The following is a 20410-nucleotide window of genomic DNA, read 5'->3' on the forward strand; positions in this document are numbered from 1 at the left end:
GGAATGAGGGATAAATCTCTGAGCAGATAATCGACCCGATAATCATAATAGAAAAATTGATTGAATTGTTCGAGTTATTATAACGAAACGTTCAGGTAGTTAGTAGCTCGTATTATTAAAAATCATGCTAGTAATCTGGCACAATTGGATAATTGTTTTTCTTTTAATCAACTATCATTTACTTTCTTGTATGAACATTTCATTATTATTAATTGACTGACAGTTACTTTTCATCCTTAATTAAAATTAAATTTTGTAAGTGTATTTATAGATAAAAATCTGCAACATGAAATTAAAAAGTTTTAAAAGTATTGTAGGCTGTAAATGGAAGTGGATTTATTATTATTTACAATTGTTCATATGATAGTATAAATGTGATGTTTGATTATATTTCATTGATTTAATATATTTAACGAAAACTAGAAAGAAAAATGCAGAATCTAATCTTTGTTGCAATGTCGATTCGTAGAAAAATTTAAAGAACAGGTCAGTAACATTTCTAGGGTCGCCCTCTGACGTTCAAACCTAAAAGGTCAAAGGACACGAGGGTTGAAAAATAAAATAACAGATGGTGCCTTAAACTCGATGAAACTATAACAATAATTGATTCGCTATTATAAATAAAAATAATTAAAGCGAAAAGAAAGACAACTGTATCTCTTAAGACGATTTTTTAGATCATCAATCACTCACTACTTTGTAGTTCAAAAAAATTTTCAAATACTCTTTTAAAGAATTGAAAGTTAATTTTTACTAACCAATTTTGTTAAAACACTAATTTGCTTTATAATAAAATAATAACATAATAATAATCTTTCAATTTTTTAGACAAAAACAAGTCTACTATCAATCGAACCAAGTAATGATAAAATTCGATCAATATATTTTAATGTTTTTGTTTGATCTTAAATTAAAAAAAAAAAATTCAATTTAAAAACAAGGTCTAGGATTGTCAAAGGATACAAGACAGTTTTTAAACTTCACACATTTATTGATATTTATTGAATACATAAAACCTTAGTCTAAACACACGAATTATAAAATGATAAGTGCATGCAATTGAGGTAAAAAAAAATCACAAAAGTTACCAAAAATTTAACACTGAAATAATGGATATAATAGTGCATAAAAAATTCATTATAAAGTGCAAAAAAAATTTTTTTTTTTTTAAAAAACCCATATATACTGATTACAAAAATTTTTAAGAAAAAAATGTTACATTTAGCTAACGATCAATCAAGATAAATGATGTACTTGATTCGATCATTAAGTGATCTATTATCACAATGCATCGCTCGAGCTCTAAATTAATGAATTAATATCTAACTACCTTAAAATTATACTTAAAATGAAATCACAGTTTTGATATTAAATTGTGTTCAAAAATTGCACCAACTGATGGAAGAGCATGGATTTAAAAAACTATTTCTATCATCACAGTTTCAGTAAATCATATTACAATTCTACATCACAGTTTAAAGAAAAAATGATTAAAATTAATGAGATCACAGAAAACCTTAAGTTACCTTAATTAATTTTATCACAGATAACCATATTATGCGTATAATATGCACTGGGCGGCCTATTTATCGAACCAGGTTCGAATATTTCAAGTTATAATGAACAAAAATTTATGATATATAAACTATTAATTAATATCGCAGAAAAGCTTTCAGTCTCGAAACTCTTACTATCAATAACGAGATCGTCATGTTAACTGATTATATAAAATTAATTAAAACTTAATATTGCAACGACAATAAAATTAAATCTAAATAAACTATGAACTAACGCGATGCAATGCAAAATAATGAAATTAAAGCTCCTTACCAGGAGTGCACAATAAAAATTGAAAACGAAAAAGAAAATTGAAAAAAAAACTGTCAACCTAACAATTATCATAAAATAATCTAACATTAAAATTATAACAAATTAATAATTATCACAAAATAATCGCAGGTTTGAAAAGTTACCTTGAAGGTTTTCATCACATCAAATAGTGTTGAATCTTTACGCAGGATTACGTGGATGAGTCTTCTTTATGGTTGTTGAAGTTGATTGTGGTTTTAAGTAGTAGAAGCAGCGGTAGATATTATGGATGGCTGTTGTTGATGAACAAAGTACTGTTGAAGTTGTGGTCAAGGATGTGTACATGTCTTGATTCCTGTTTATTGTTCTCCTTCTATGGCCTGAAGAAGTTCTCGCCACTCATTCTCCTGATTCTCATCAGCAATTTTTTCAAGTTCTTCTTTGCAAATCACCATTATCTTCATCCATTGTTCCAGACTGCAGACTTGATTTTTGTTGATCGATGATTCGTCATCAGCAATTACAGTTGGTTGATTTCGAATGAACGATTTTTTCTTCATTTCACCTGATCGAATTTTCTTGAACCATTGTCGAAGAATAATTATAGTTGCCTTGGTTTTTTTGGTGGTGCACAACTTAGCAAAAGTTGAAAGAACAGTCAATGAAGGAATCATGTTGACTCCTTCTTCAGCAAGTAGCGGCAAAGTGAATGATGAAATGGATAACGTGAAGACCAGTTGTAGCAGATCAGAATCAGCCAATATTTGATGGAGAATCTTGCGGTAGAGATAAAGTGTAATCTGGAGCCGGATAAGCACAAGTGAAATGAGACACGAGGTGACTAATCGAGCTGGATGAAGAGCTATGAGCTCGCTCAAATATAGAAGATTGAATGTGGGTGGAGAAGGACTTGACAGAGTTTATATAGCTAGTGTGTTCGACGCATGCGCATTGACTCTTCACTTATATGCAGTTACAACTACAGATATTCTCTAGACACCTACACACTGAAAAAAATCTACCTGCACTAAAGGAGGGAAAGCCACCATTTACTACCACATTCAACAACTTGCTACATTTATCCACAGGATCTGTAGCTTCCAGCACCAACACAAGCAACAGTCCTGGCCACGCGCACATACACGTGCAAGGCACGGGGAAAAAGTCGGGAGCAAGTAAGGCGCGCGCGCAGCACGAGCTGCGCACGGTAGCGGGCGACGCATGCGCGGCGCGTGACTTTCAAAAGAGCGCCGACGATAAAGAAAAAGCGTGCTGAACGAGGAGAAGCGACAAAGAGCGCGGTCTTGTGCTCGGAACGAGCCAGACTCGAGTTTCATCAGGACTTTAGACGTCTCCGGGGTGAAGAGGGTTCCATGCACGTGTGCACGATAGAGATAGAGATGGAAAATCAGGTTAGAACCGGAATTTTATGGCTGAAAGAGATAGATGATGAAAAAGATGGTCTGATAGGTAGAACTGGATCCAAAAGGAGGAAGGAACGTTTGATTATATTTTTAACGAATAAGTCCAAAATAAAGCAAACCTGTTGCAGAATCGCCCGAAGTTTAAATCATTTTTTTTTTTTAATTACCTGTCTATGTATATTTGAGATTGAAGCATGAAGAATCGTGATGACCTTCTTGTCTGAAGTATTTCGTCCAGTTTAACTGTATCAACAAATTTATTATATTTAATTGTTATCGAACGTTAAATCGGTTTTTTCAGTTTATGAAAAAGACGTTTTTAATTGATTCGAACTTCCACAACACCTTTGTTATATCATGGAAATAAAAGCTTCATGATGAGATGTATTCTATTTGAATAGATGTTATTTTTTTGGATGAAATGTAGCATCATTATATGATAACTGTGTTCGGAACTATTTGATAATTGAAAGGAGATGAAATAATACATACATAACAGTATAATACAGTTGCTATGGTGTCGTGTATCTAAAAGATAGTGAATTGGATATTCTTTACATCAGCAAACCTCGCCCTCTACCAAACCCACTCAGGATATAATAATATGAAACACCAATCGAAATAGAATACGTCAGAAGAACTGTTACTTTGATACATAATATTCGTTATGAAGGCATTGAAACATGTAACTGTTATATGTAAGGATACAACTATAGACTTATTCAATCAATATTCGGCTTTTATATAATTTATTCTTTGCTTTTATCACTCGGACGCTTTCAATCAATCATTTGTGGTGCTTCATAGAATTAAAAATAACAATATTTCTTTTAACAATATTTTTTTAAGGATTGCTGGTAATTTTTTTTTGAATTTTTCATCTGACCATTTTATATCTTTTACATTGTATATCAAAAATATGTTCATTTAGTTATCACATATATTTAAAATATTGTTCTTCATAAATAACAATGGTCTTCATAATTATCTTTTTCCAATAAACTTCTTTCGGATAATTATTAATTTTTTTTCCAATTATATTTTTAAATAAATGGTAAAGAAATTTTTTTTAGGTTTGGATGAAAAAAAAGTAGTCATAATCGTTATTCTTTCTTCATTATGTAGAAAAGTTATGGCATATTTTTAGTAATAAGAGGCACCTCTAATCACTGATTTCAGTTACCAGTCACCATATTGGTAGTCATAAATTAGCATTACCCTAAAGAATCATTTAATCCCCCACGACATGCATTGAGAATGAGGGCAATTGTTGCGTAGAACTGACCCCTCGCAACGGTCTTTGGTGGATGTACACACAAGCAGCAATGAGTTTGTCTTTGTCGAGTCCATTGACCAACGAGCTCTCAAAGTCATGGGTATGAATGGCAAAAAGGGTAAGAGAATGTGCATGGGGCGTCCGGTTGCTTCAGTTACAATATTTAGATTCCTGACCCACCGCACTTGCATCTGTCGATTCTCGTTCCTTCGTTCCATTCTTTTAATGCAAATGCGTTGTACTACTATGCGTACAGAAGCGCAATCCGGTGCGCATTACTCTGCAAAAGACATGCATTCATGCGTATGAGGAGCCTAGAATCCACACATGTGAATCATCGTACTCTAAGAAGTAGTAGAGCGCGGGTGTGTGTTGCCACTGAAGGGTGCCCTTCCCTTTTCCACTCCTCCCTCACTCTCATCATCCATCTATAGGCATTACGAGTACGCATAGTGGCAGCTGGAGTTTCGCGCGTGAGAACTCGGTGGCTTCGAGGTTCCCTGGTTCCCCATCGCCACCTGTCCTCGTGCCGGTCTCGAGGCGACCCTCCTTCCCTTCTTTCTGATGTCTTACATCTCGCCTAAGTCCTTCGTGTTGTGTACCTTTACCCCTCAGTTCCGTAATCACGCCTGCTTTCCCCTATCTTCCCCCTTTCTCCCTCTGTGTGCCCTTCATTCCAGCAGCTCGTAAGTGTATTTTTGTTCAAGCGTGCTCGGAACGTGGGGGTCGTGTGTAAGAAACGTGCATCTTTTTCTTCTCTTTTTTTTTCTTTGGCTTCGTCTTTTTCGTGTTTTCATTTTAATCTTTGGCTATTCCATTTTTTTTGTGGAAAGAGATGAAACGTTTTTGCCTCTAGACCACTTGAAAAAAATTACCGTGAGTTTGGCTTAAGGAATGATAAAGAGGGTGAGTTGGCATATAAAAGGGATCGTATCAAGACAGCCTGTGAGATGAATTTATGAGCTGCTGCCAGTTCAATCGCATACAATACACCCGAGGCATATTACCGAAAGAGAAAATTGGAGCGAATGCATAACGGTCGAATAAGTAAAGAGTGCCAAGGGAGTGAATGATGATCCTGTTTGTGGATCCGATCAATTCTACTTTGGCTACTGGCGTGCTCTTAAACACTGGTGTAAAAGCACCCTCAGAACTCACTTCTTTTTTGCATACACTTAATGCTCCCACATTTCTTCAAAAGTTCTTACATCAAATTTGATGAAAAAAAAGAACATTTTTTTCTACTCTTTCTTCAATCAGAGCATATGAGAGTCTAAGGACAAGATTTAATTTAAATCAGCATCTCGTCCTGAATTTTAACGAATTTAAACATTTCCTCTTCTGAATCACTTATGATTATTATCAATACAATTTAAAATTCCTATGCAAGTTATTTATACTGGTAGTGATTAATCGATCGAATTAATTAAGCAAGATTGATTTGAAATTTTATACATATAATCAATCATTAATTTTTATGTGTCATTCTTCTAATAAATAAGCACAAGAAAGATGGAATAAAATACGACAACGTCTTCGTTAACAAGCGGATACGCAATTCACCAAGATTATTTATACAATTTATATACCGTGATGATCGAGATTGAGAAGAAGTATGGCTGTGATATTGTGTATATTTAATATGTATATATGTACATATCCACACCAATGATTCCCCAACGTACTTGTCAACTTGTTTAAGGAATCTTTTATCCTCTTCGGTGCTTTATACAAGCAACAGCTAGCCAACAAGAATAATCGATGAGATTGATAAACCAATAAGTAACATGTCTATGGAACTACATCAATTAAGTCATTATACTCGATATGACATGATAGTCAATTGATTATTCAAGGACTTTGATCTTTCATGAATTTTTCTTTGCTAAACAAACTTTCTGTATCAATTTAATATTTTTTTTTTAAGTATTTAATAGTTGATTATATTTTCGAATACAGTTTAACATAAATATCATTCTTACTCGACAGGTAGATGTCGACATTACGATAATCATTTATTTCCATAATAATTGATTCACTCAAGTTGAAAAATAAATATTCAATTAGTTTTTTTTTTCTCAAATTATTACAAAGTTTAGTAGGATTTTTTCGGGAGACTGAATTTTTAACTTGTTATTGTGATGTCGAATAATAATAAAATATGAAAAGAAGATCAGAGTGTAATAATATATTCGACAGTATATAATACATAAATTTTTACCTTGGTTCTGAATAACGGCACCCTACAGTTAAATATGGCAGGAAAACACACGTGTTCAGGTCGAAAGTGTGTGACTTTTTGGGCCCTTCAAAATTTTTAAAATAAAAACAAACGTTTCGAAACCTCATTCCCTAATACACAACTCTTTAATTGTCTCACTCATCTTCCACCTTACATATTGGAATCGGTTTTTCAACCAGGTGTTTGGTCTCCTTTCAGAATCTGCAGGGAGTGTCCTTTTATATACTGCTCTCAGAAGCAATGAAAAAATGGCACACAATTAACATAAGGAATTTATCCTGCTCCAAAGATAAAAGACGAAAGAGAAACATATTTAATCGACTATTTTTCATTCTTTTTCTCTTTGCTTCCTTCTCATATATTTATTCCATATCTTACTTGAATTATCTTCGGATTATCTCGCAAGGGCATAATTAAGCTGATTCGAAGGCCCAAGGAAAAGGGAGAGTCCATATATTACACATAAATACCATATAAAAATAGACCTTTTATAGTTGCTTAAAAACAGATTGATAAAAAATATTTATTTAATAATTACGACAGTAAATGTTATATACAACCCTACTTTTAGAAAACTTTAAAAAAATTTCTCCAATAAAACTACTTTGTTTTTTTTTAAGTGATTAGATGGATCTTTTATTATTTCAAGGTCATTCGACTTGCAAGAACATTATTATTAATATCTATTCTATTTTGAGAGTTATCCTGTAATTAAACACTCATGTTATGCTAAAATTTCATCAAATGTACCAGCTGGAGTCTAATTTAATGATAGTCCAGTAAAATTACAAGTGTCAGGTGGATATTTATAATCATTCTAAATATATCTTTCAAAAAAAAGTGTCTCGTAATTTAGTTCAAAGATAATTACACTGTTGGTACAAGCTCTTGGTCCATACCCAGCAGGAGATGTTCAACATTCTACAATACCAGTAATGCAGAGGCGTAGACTCGACATAGACAACTACCTATTCAAGTTCCCCCTTTTAATGCAATACTATTGAGAGTACAAGTGTGCTATTTGATATATTCACAGCAAAAGGGTGAGGTATATAATTCATTATTGGTAAAAATGTCCGTACCCCTTTGGCGTAATCATCCCAACGATCTCGTATATAAACGCCCTTGCTTGGATTGAACCTCACTGGTTCCTGAAACGTGGGCGGTAACCTGTTGCGTTACCTATAAATAGCTACAGGAAAACATGCTATTAAGTCGTTCACAGGATAGATTATGCCTTTTTTTTTTATAAAGAAAAACTAAACCTTTAACAAGTATGGTAAGAAGTTACCCAAGTGAAGTAAGGTGTAAATATTCATTAGAATTTCAACCTTTTTGGCTTGTTAATTTTTTTTTATAAATTTACATAACTTTTGAAAAATGATATTTGAATAAAAAATTTGATTACAGGATAGATGAGAAATATTAAAAAAAAAATTTTGTGATTTTTGATTATTTTTAATCGAGTGACAATTATTTTGTATTTTTGAAATGTTTACTTCGATTGATGCTCATTATCATGTAACATTTATTCAATTTTAAATTTCGTTTCAAGCGAAGATATTAATTTATTATTTTCTTGTTCTACTTGGAGTCTGGACATGTAATTTCCTGGTGGATAATTTGACTCTGAAACTGGAACTGCTACATAGGACGGATTTGAATAAACACCCTAAAGAAAAAATAAAAATAAACGTATATAAAATGAAAACTGAATAAAAAAGTAAATTAATTAATCATTATAATGAATAGTTGATATACTAACGGGGTCTACAGGACATCCTTTAAAACCCATGTTTCTAAAGAGTTTCCCTAGCAAAACAGGCTCGTCAATTAAATCACACATTGGCATCCATTGATCGATGTTATTAAGTATTTGATATTGACCATCAGTCTCTACAAGTACTTCTATATGTGCCTAACACAAATAAAATTCCTTACAAATATTTTTATAACTCAAACTCTTTTAACCTACTTAATGTCAAAATTTACCTTTGACGAATTTGGTAAAGATTTTACCAATGTTAAACTTGAAAATACTTCATTCTTAATGTCTTTGTTAACCAGATAAACTTTGGACTCATCAGAACAAAACTCTGGATCACAAAAAAAAGTTACATCCGTTATTGTTATAACCATTGAAGACTGAAAAAAAGTGTATATATTGAAGAGATTAACAAATGTCAAAATAGTATTTGATGTTAATTTATTATTGATTTGTTTAAAAAAACATACCTGACATATTGTAAGAATTTGCACAATATAAATAATCGTAGAAATCCAAAATATTCTCATTATTCCTTTAAAAATTACAAAATTTACTGTCTACGGTGATACTGAACAATATCGAATGAAATATTAAACGAAATAGGTGTAATAATTATCAGTAATAATTTCTTTGGATCTCACTTCCTGGATAATATAATTAACTATATTATTCTGTATAGAGATAAAAAATTAATTATTATCATTACAGTATCCTCTAATAATTCAATAACTTAATTTTTAATAATGAAAAAATGAACATGATATATTGCGCAATGACCCATCAGTCATTATATAATTTATTACGTAAGTTCGGATACATTAATATTGTGGACTTTAAAAATGAACTACAAGTATTTTGTAATTTTTTTTTTGATTATTGTATAAATGGATACTTGAATAGTTTCTGCTTCATATTTTCATATTTATTTATATCTAGAAACTATCAACAATTATTTTTAAATTTATTGTACTGTAAAATATAAGCGAATGTGGCATAATTTATCGTCATTGTTTGTTTCTGCCCACGCATCCACGACATATTTGTTTGGGGTAAATTCATCTGGAAGTGTACTAAGATCAACCTCAAAAGCTTGATTTCCATAATTACCCTAAAAAATTGTCAATATTTATATTTGATAAAAAAGTTTAAAAATTATTTTTTACTTACAAGTTTACCAGGACAAAGTTCCATACCCATTTTACGTAACAAATGGCCAAATAAAATTGGCTCCTCTGGTAGATCACATAATGCACGATCAAAATTTAACCCAGTATTTATTTTATATTCTCCCATTGTCGCTCCTACTACTTTGAAATATACCTAAAAAATATAATGAATAAATGAAATAAAAGTCAATAACAAACAAAAAACCAATTACCATTGATGCTTCTGGTAATAACTCTATTACTGTGAAATTCACAAATATTTGGTTATCAACTCCTTCATCGAGAAGGAATACTTCGTAGTCTGATGCAAAATACTTTTTATTAAAATACGTATCAATATCTGTGAAAACTACACTTACTTCCGCCTAAAAAACGAAATCATTATCAATTTGAATAAATTTTTACAATAACAATAGATAATTACTATTACCTTAGTAAAAATGATCAATTGAAAAAAGAACAAAATTATTAGACTGAGAAGCATTTTAAATTGCTATTATTGGCTATTAAAATTTTAAATTTCTGCGGAAAAAAATTAACTCGATGTTAACACATGCAATAACAATACTTGAACTCTTAAACAACTTATATATATATATTTATATATGTGAAGCAACTATTGTTAATTTATTTTATGAATTATAATATTTTTATCACGTAAAAAGATATTATCAAAATTATTTTATCTGCTCAACACATAAAAAGGATGATGATAATTAATAATAATTGCTTGCTATTGCAAATATTAAAAATAAACATAAAAATTCTGAAGAGATTTATTGTTATGCAAGAGTGACATATTGATGAGAATTCGATAATATTTAAATTTCATGTAACTCACAGTTTAATAAATCAATTTAATGAAGATGACTTTAGGTGCAAATTTTCTGCAAACATTTAGAAAAAGAAAAAGGTTATTGAATAAAAATACTTTTAAATTTTTAATACTTTTATTGCTATTATTATAGGCTTTAGATGTTAAAAATTATATAATTCATCATTTTTTATAATAATATTCTATTGAATATTTTTCAATTTATTGGACAGTGAAATATAGTCGGATAGAACCTACTCTTTCTTCACCATCATCTGTGTCTAGCCATAAATCCAAAATATATTTATTTGGAACAAATTCATCTGGAAGTGTGCTTAGATCAAGTTCAAAAGCTTCATTCCCATAAACACCCTAAAAAAATATTAATACCTCTACTTTATTGTTAATTAAACATTGCTTTTACTTACAAGTTCACCAGGACAACGTCCCATGCCCATTTTTTTAACCATCCGCCCAAATATAATTGGCTCATCTATTAAATCACATATTCCACATTGAAACTCGAACCCAGTATTTATTTTATATTCACCCATTGTTGCTCCCAGCATTTTAAAATATGCTGTTGATTCTATTGGTAACACCTTTATTAAAGTAAAATTGATAAACACTTGATTATCGATCCCTTCATCCAGCAAAAAAACTTCATAGTCAGGAGCAATATATTCTGAATTGAAATACACATCAAGATCTGTAAAAACTAAACTTACTTCCGCCTAAAAAGTCAAGTCATCATTTTTAAGACTAATCAATTTTTCATAAAATTTATACAAATTTTAATGATACCTGAATGATAGTAATAACGTGGAAAATATTCAATGTACCTAAAGTAAACGCAATCAATAGCATTCTTAACTTCTATGCCTGATGACAGATTTCAAATAATAATTACTTAATGCTTGAACAACATATATATGTTTGAAAAGCTACTATTGTTTATTTTTTTAATGAATTATAATATTTATTATGCAGAAAAATCTTATCACACTATTAAAATCTGCGCATAATGAAAAAAAGTGATGATAATTAGCTAATAATTACTTATTTTTCAGAACAATAGATGTCGACATTGAAATCAAACAGAAAATATCTTCGATTCTATCAGTAACAAACAACGAGTAAAAAATATTTATTTATTTTTTACTCGTTGCATATTTGTTATGTATCTAGGATAATAATGAAGAATTATTTTTTTATAGAATGTAATCTTTTTTTTATTGAACTTTATTAAGTTGAATTATTGTACAACAAAATAAAGAGAAACATTTGCCACAAATTCACCGACATTTGTTTCTATGCAGACGTTCACGACATATCTATTAGGTGGAAAAGTATCGGGGAGAGTACTGAGATCAATCTCATAAGCTTCACTTCCATACGTACCCTTAAAAAAATTAAACAAATTAGTTGTTCCATTTAAGACATCATGTAATATACAGAAAAAATATTTACAACTTTTGGAGGACAACCTCCTAAGCCCATTTGATCATTTATTCGTCCGAATATAATAGGTTCGTTAGCTAAATCACATATTCCAGTATGATAATCAAAGCCTGTATTTATTTTATATTCACCCATAGTTGCTCCCAATATTTGAAAATATGACTAAAAAAAAATTGAATAGCTTCATTGAATGAATTCATTCATATTCACTAAAATGATACTAATTATGCTTACTGTTGATTCCATAGGTGGAACTTTTATTATAGTTACATTTACAAAAATTTGATTGTCAATTCCTTCATCTAGAAGAAATACTTCATAACCTGGTGCAACATAAACTGGATTTGCAAAAAAATCAATGTCTGTAAATACGACACTTAATTCTGCCTAAAATTTTAAAAATTGTTATATAAATATTAATTACAAAAATCCTATTGATTTTCACCATTTATACCTGAGTGATGGTAATAATGTTAAAAAAGCCAAAAATACTCGAACAAATCAAAAACAATATTTTTTTTAGCTGATTGTTATTCATTTTTATCAGTATAATATGAAAACAATTGTTATACTTTTTGATTAATATTATTACTTGAATTCTGTGCCGGAAGCAACTAGTTTATATAAGATTCGAAGGGTTGTTATTATTTTTATTTTCATAGTAGCATTTTTTTCACTTCCTTGATGTGAAAATGTTTACATTGTTATTATCTACAATAATCAAGTGATTAACATCTAATACATCTTTGAAAATTCATAGATAGTAGATTATTTTTCAATTAAACATAATAAACAACAATAAAAGTACTCTAGGAAAAAATAAAATAATAGAAGTTATATCATTGTAATAATTTTTTAGGTACCATCATGACAACAATAGATGAAATATTTTAGAAATTTTATTTCTCACTTCTGTTCATAGTCATGAAAAATATCCAGTTATATTCGTTATACCCTAATGAAGTAATTTTTCTTGCTTTTATTATTATTGATAAATATTTTACATTTTATTTTATGTAAATAAGAAAATGAATATGATGCCATTTTCTAGCTTCATGGAATTCGGTCATTTTCATTGTATCGTAAAGTACAGAGTAAAAGAGCCTATTGAGATATCATCTGTATCTAACCAAACGTGTAAAATATATTTGTTTGGTGGAAATTCATCTGGAAGAGTACTCAAATCGATTTCATATGCTTCATTACCGTAGTTTCCCTGTATACATAATCAACAAAAAAAATCGATAAACTAATTTACTTTAAAGTATATTGAATAAAATAATACAGAAGTTGTCTAATAGATCAACTGATCTACCAATCACTCACAAGTCTAGCAGGACAACCTGTAAATCCCATGCTTCTCACCAATCGACCCAGTATAATAGGTTCGTCTATTACATCACACAGTAGAGAAGTATATTCAAATCCAGTACGAACTTTGTATTCACCCATGGTCGCTCCCAATATTTCAAAATGTGACTGTCAATGAGCAAAATAATATTCAACGTCAGAATGTTTGACCAAATGACATAGCTCGAAATGAAATAAATTTACCTCAGCAGTTTCTGGTGGAAGTTTAATAACAGTAAAATTTACAAAAATCTGATTATCAATACCATCATCTAGAAGAAATACTTCAAAATCTGGTGCAATGTAGGCTGGATTGGCTTCTACATCAACGTCAGTCATAACCAAACTTATTTCTCCCTGTAATTAGATAAATTTTATAATTAAATATTTTCAATAACGACATTTTATATTTAATCAAAAAGATTTATCATACCTTGTTGAATTTAAAGAAATTAAAAATTATTATTAGATTGAAAATAAATAAAATACGTAGCATTTTAACAGTAAATTTGCAATTAAACAGTAGAATTCGTGTTTATTCAACAACAAAGGTATTCGAAATGTCCGGCAACTTATATAAACTTTGAATAATTATTAATTGCATGTATAATGAATGATTATATTTCCTCAAAGTAAATAAAAATACTGCTACATGACTATGCTCTATCGTGATAAAAAAAATTAGTACCATTCAAACAATTGTAATTTAGTCAATAAATCAGATTATTTTAATGTTCTGAATCATGAAAACTCATGACAAGTATAAAAATATTCAAAGATAAATATAAATAATTATATAAACATTACGTAAAATAGTATTGAATTCATATAATTATCAGTAATAAATCATGGAATGATTTTTGGCCATATTTTTTTCGAGAAATAACAAATTCTTGATAATCTTTAGCTGTCAATGAGATACTGAACCTATGTACGTTGTCATGTTTAGATTTTCTCTAACAAAAAATTGTAAAAATGTTACGTTATTAAGAAATTTTTTAAAAATTAAAATACGGAGAAACTTGATCATGAAAATTTATAATTCCTTGGAGCGACAGGTATGAGACAGGATTTAGAACGTGACCAGTGCGATCAGAGAGACAATCTTCGTAGGCGTTTAATCATTGCATATCAGAGCCAATGAATAAAATATACAAAATGAATTAAAAAATGTAAACTAGTAAAAATAGACGAAAGAGAATTTCTTCCATGCTCCTAAATCACGCGGGACAAATTGTTGATTAATCCGCTGCAGGACATGCGTCGTGGGTAGTCGATAATAACGCAAGATCTTGTCTCAAGATTTCATTTTTCCCTTTTTCCCTAGAGCTCTAGTTTGCCCTCAATCTTCCATGATTTCTCTCTGTTCCCCTCGAGTAGTCTCCCCGACATATTCCCTCGTATATAACCATGCCCATTATATCTTCTAGTCTCTTCTCATCTAGTTCTTTCCCTCATTCCCCTCGAGCACGCCTACTTCGGCGTGACCACGTGTTCCACACGCTTCTTACGCGTGCATTCGTGTGCGTGTATCATACAGTCTCTGTTTCTTATACCCTCTCACTCATGTACCCTCTTTATCCTTCATTTTAAGGTAATATACATCAGAAAAGAAAGAGAAAGACAAAGTCTCTCGGTCGAGTCACACCTGCTCCTTTTTCCCACGAGATCGCTGCCTCAACAGCCTCCGCGAGAGAGGCTTCGCGCGTCCTCGCCCCAACATACTCGGCTCCTCTCGACCATGAGAAAGAGAAAGATGACTCAGAAAAAATTCTGTATGACACTCTAGAAGCTTGTCAATCCGTCGAATTATTTTAGGTATTTTCTATTTGTCTTTAATATCCGAGTCCAAAAACACATCTCTTCTCTTTCTATTAGTAAATATTTACAAAAAAGAAAGAAAAATAATAATTGACCTAGTTTTTTTTTTTAATAAAATTGATAAATATACACTATTGCACATAATTGCAATTTAAAAATACCTTAAACAAGACAATATACATTTATGGTTAATTGATGATTATAATTGCAAATGTCTGCTCTGAAATATGAAATCTCGACAATTTGACTGCTATAAATATTTTAAAATGACTTCAGATAAGCCTTAAACTACTACAAGTTGAGAAAGACACTAAAATAACATTGATCCAAAAAGAGTAAATGACTTAATTACAAGAGAAATCGTTGAATCAAGATAGTAAATTTCATCAGGAGTTTAATGCCAACTAGATTGAAAGCAAAGATAAACCATAGCCGGATAGGATCGTAAGGCTACTGTCTTGAGCAAAACTCAACATTATAAAGTTTCCTTTTTCAGCATCATCTCATTTCAAGACTTACCTACCTTTCAATTTTTTTTATTTTACACCTTCAAATTATTCCAAAACATCTTGCTGATGAATCCAATTGGTGGATGTAGTTTTTTAATTCTTACCCTCTTATAGTTTTAGGCGTCGTCAGATGAGGAGGCTGCAGTGGAATAATTAAAGTTTCAACTCTGCTTGGTTGTCATGCAAATGCCTTGAAGCTTAGAGCAAAAAGTCAACTACCCATAGATATGCTTGTACGTTTGATATATCCTGCACTCTACACTTCTTGGCATTGAATTTCAACGAAGAAACAGTCGGAACAAACCACACGGTCGGTCATAAATTAGTTTAATCAACGGCCACGCTGTGTACGCATATCTATCCGCGTCTTTTCATGTAGACACTCCCTCAGGAGCAAATACAATTCCCTTTCAATGCAACAAACCTCTCAGTACAATCCTCATGTTATATTTCATTGCACTGATACTTGTATACGTTTTATTTCAACTTATCTTTTACTCTTATCATAATGCACTTGCAGTTAAATATATTGATCAAGAAAAAAATATTTTTTATGCATTACTTTGTTAATATATTACATAAATTTTACATTTTATTTCGTTGTTTAATATTTTCTTCTTCCCCTTAATTATAACAAGTAAGGATTATTAAAAATTTCAGAAGTGATTTTTTTACAAGTAAATATGCTATATAATAATATTTTTAATTAACGTGAATCATGAAATGTAAATTGATAAAACGGTCATTCAAAATTGTATATTCATAATAAAAAATGTTGTTTTTTTAAATAGGTAGCAATATTCTTATCATTTCACATTCATCGATACTTAAATCAAGTATTGATTATTCATGTTATTAAATTTTTTTATTGAATGGTGAAAAATATTTTGATGCTTTTGAAAAATAAATTAGTGTAAAGTAAAGAGAAAAACATATTTAAAAGAAAAAATATAGATTTTAATTATTTCATAAAATTAAATAAAAATGACGAAAAATAAATTTTATAACATTATTTTCACCAAAAAATTACTGTTAAAAAATTAATTCGAGTTATAAAGGCCATAAATGTTGCATCTTTTAGAGTACACTTTCTATTGCCGCCAGGTTCAATGTTGAACGATTATTCACTCCAGAGTTACTGAGCTGTCAAAGTTAAAAGGTCGATTTTTATGTTAACAACGAATAATGCTTTCAAATATCATACCTTAAGATATTCAAGAGCTAAATAATAAATTATAAAAATAATTGCAAATTATTATTAATTATATTACCTCAGGAAAAAAATATCACTGTCCAGCAAGAGAAAAAATCAATACATTCCAATAATTTAGATGTAATCAATATTTAAATCCCAAATAAAATACGTCAAAAGGGCAGAAATATTTGGAGAAAGAAAAAAAAAATTTGGTATGAATTAATTACAGTTTAGAATTAGAAACGCGTGGAATAATAAGTTGCGAGTTGAAGAGGCTGCTGAATGTATTAAGGAGTCGAAGGATTTTTGAAAACATTTTTATTGCGTCCTTGTATCCGCAAACTGTCAAATAACGAGAGATATTAGATACGAATTCACGTGTGTCCTTGGTTGCGAATTTACAACAACGATTAAATTCTACCTTGGGTTGGTGGACTGAGAGAGCGGGTGCTCTGCACCTGATGCTTTTCTTTACAAGTTCTGGTGGTGGTGATGCTTGTATTCGCCCCCCTAGCTTGATATCCTTGACCTCACCATGTTACCCTTCTTTTTTCGTAACTTCACTTAGTGTACTGAATAATACTACTAAAGGAGATCCTTACACGCGTGCAATGAAATTAAGGTTTTGCCTACCATAAAATTGTCTTTTATTTTCTCTACTTTTGATGGTTGTACTTCATTCTGACGTTGTATCTTGACCTCAAGAGGGTTACTTTTCTTCTTTTATTCTTCATTTCAATGTTTTTATGCAATATACATTATGTTTATAATGATTCAAGAAATACTCCTGTATTCGTACGTATAAACACATGTGTATTTCATACCTGTATACAATTCATTCTCCAACTGGTATAATAAACCAGACTTGCTCTTTTACGCGCTGCGTATGGTCTATAATTTTCCGTTTTTCTCACTATCAACATAACTTGTTTTGAATCTTTTCCATGATGCTAAAGAATCAAATTGCATCCTAATTAGTGAATTATTGATTATTTTTTTTTTGTGGCAAGAAATGGAATACTTTGGTTTGTTGAATTTTTTTATTTCATTAACAACTTTTTACTGTTACTTACATTTTATTTTCCTTAAAAAAAGGAAATATCGGCAAGAAGGTCGGAGGAGTATTGATCATCAGTCAGAGTTGATAAAAGTGTTCAAATGACGGCATGTTTTTTTCACAATCAAAAATTTTCAGGTTGTCGTATTTTATTACAAGGTTATCGACCTGATCGATTTTACACCTGCAATACTTTTTGATTACTTTATGAGCGTATTCGCGGGAAACAGGGGGAACCAAGGGGGCCCCCACATTGTCATTCGTGCCCTCTCCCCTTCCTCTCTTCCCTCTCTCAAGTGGCTCCCCGGTAGCGCCGTCGCGCACCTGCCGCTTGTTCCCACGCTGGGACTCACGTTCGCCTCATCTTTCCTTCGTTCATCCTCGACCATATTCCCCTCTTACCCTTCTTCTTATGTCTTTTCTTCGTTCTGGCTTCTCGTCGAAGCCGCCGTCGCCACGGCGTCGCGCACACGTGTACCAAAGCTCCAAGCGAGGGGAGTCGTAGGGGGCACTTGTTTATTTTTGGATATTTTCGTTTCGTGTTGCCCTGATATCCCTGACGCTCTTCTCAACATCTCTCTCCTTTTTCTCCCCATATCCCTGGCTTATAAACAACCTGAAGAATTAGTGATATCGATAGGATATGCCTTGGAATGCTGCTAGATCAAATAGCTTTTCTAATCTAAATCGAGAAATGTATCAAAATATATTTAAATTAATACTTTTATGGATGTTCTTAATTATTTATATACGAGTAATTATTTTATAGTAACTCGTTAATAATTACTTAAATATTTTTTATCATAAAAATTATTCGAAGGGCATTTTGATTTCTTTGAAATCAAAAAGTTGGTAGTTACAACCATCACTCTTTTTATGTTATCTTAAATGAGTTTTGATTTAATACACTTTTTTGTGAATCAACAAAAAATGTTGAGGTAAACCATCATAATAGTGCAGAATTTGAAATATAACTAATAGGTATCTATACTGCCTAACACACCTTTTCAACCTATTATATTGATAAAAGAAAAATGATGCTACTGATTTCTTTCAAGTTAATTTCACGCTCCACAAAAAAAAGGTTCCATATATTTTTCAACACGTTTTTATGTTTTGGTTACGCTTAAACTGGATTATTTATTACTTGTAATTTTTTAATCTTAGAAAACTCGAAAATTTCCGATGCCAAGTTCCAACACTTGATCCCAAAAAAAAAAGAGTGAAAATTAGAAATCAGTATGAGTATACATTTAATTCAATTTGAAAATGTATTTTAAAAAAATAACAATCTAACAAGACATTGAAGCTGGATAAAAAATAATTTCTTGAACATTATATTAGATGTGAAAGGAACATAGCAATGCTTTTTATATAAAATTTTTGATAATCCCGAGCATTATCGTCACCAGCATCTTTAATCCTTTGCATGGTATTATTGTATGTTTTGAATAAAATGAAGAATAATAAAAACCATGAGCATGCGGGTTTCAAGTACACCCACATCACATCGAGAAGGAGATTGTACTCCTAGTGATGTCTACTATTTTTCTAATTCCATTGTAATGTCAATGAATACCTCGACGTGATTTGCGTGTCATTTTGGGCCTCTGATGATATTTACTACTAAAAATTTATAGGTAACGAGACAATGTTCAACAATGAAGAAAATCGATCTTTTTATGTCAAGTTATTTGAGGGGAATTGTGGGAAGCTTAAAGAGAAGCAGGGGGTGCTTGGAAAATCTCAAATGTGTACCATTGTATAATTTTTACCCCACCATTGGAACAAGTGGTATTATGTTTATTTGTGCTTTAGGTTCTCTCGTGCAGGTGCACAGGTGAATATATACATATAAGTGGTATATTCGAGGACTCGGCAGGGGAGAAAGGGGAGAGGGACACATATCCACCCATTTTGTGATCCATCCGTGTAAAAGTGTATAATGAGGAGAGGGAGACTCGGACACGGTACATTCACTCGAACTCTCCCCCTTGATGTTATTCAGAAAATTATGCTTTTTTCATCTCTTCGTTTTTTCCTCTGATTCTTCTTCTCATTCGATGCAGTCGTGCCTCATTCTTTATATCGAATGACTAAGAGAGGGATGACGTCTTGTAAGATACGAGCTTTCGTGTCAACTAATTTGGGAACCGGTAAATACAACCGTGAGAAAAGGGCTTTTTTTTAACAATATTCATTTTTTCCATCTCATTAACTCATTACTCTTGAAACACCTGAGCTCCAAAATCCTCATGAATATTTTTCTTTTTAATGTCATTCATTGATTTTATGTCCTGACAAATTATACAGAGACATGCTTTTAATTAAAAATTACAGATGAAAATAAATTTTTGTTTAACGATTTGACTTTCTATCACAAAGTTTATCTCTTCAGATCTACCTCGTAAATTCATGATTTTATAACTTGAAGTAAATGTTAAAATTATTTTACAAATAATAAAATGTGTATTTGGTTGTAAATAAAGCCACTGATGCTGTTCAATGCATCTGTTCA

The 20410-nt window shown here is 31.0% G+C and overlaps 2 protein-coding genes across 2 annotated transcripts in view; one reads left to right on the plus strand and one right to left on the minus strand.

Annotated features, from left to right (window-relative positions):
- The window catches only part of LOC118067882 (tubulin polyglutamylase TTLL4-like), a 105231-nt gene that overhangs the window by 56205 nt on the left and 28616 nt on the right, over positions 1–20410 (plus strand). The window lies entirely within an intron of this gene.
- LOC118067885 (uncharacterized) lies at positions 8280–9093 on the minus strand. The gene is made up of 4 exons (XM_035084887.1): positions 8987–9093; positions 8744–8896; positions 8517–8669; positions 8280–8423 (listed from the first exon to the last, which is right to left on the minus strand). The coding sequence occupies exons 1-4, from the start codon at positions 9044–9046 to the stop codon at positions 8280–8282; spliced, it is 510 nt and encodes a 169-aa protein (XP_034940778.1). The 5' UTR covers positions 9047–9093.

This window comes from Chelonus insularis, unplaced genomic scaffold, assembly GCF_013357705.1.
Source record: "Chelonus insularis isolate UGA/USDA-ARS -01 unplaced genomic scaffold, ASM1335770v1 contig_398_pilon, whole genome shotgun sequence".
In the NCBI taxonomy this organism is placed as follows: Eukaryota; Metazoa; Arthropoda; class Insecta; order Hymenoptera; family Braconidae; genus Chelonus; species Chelonus insularis.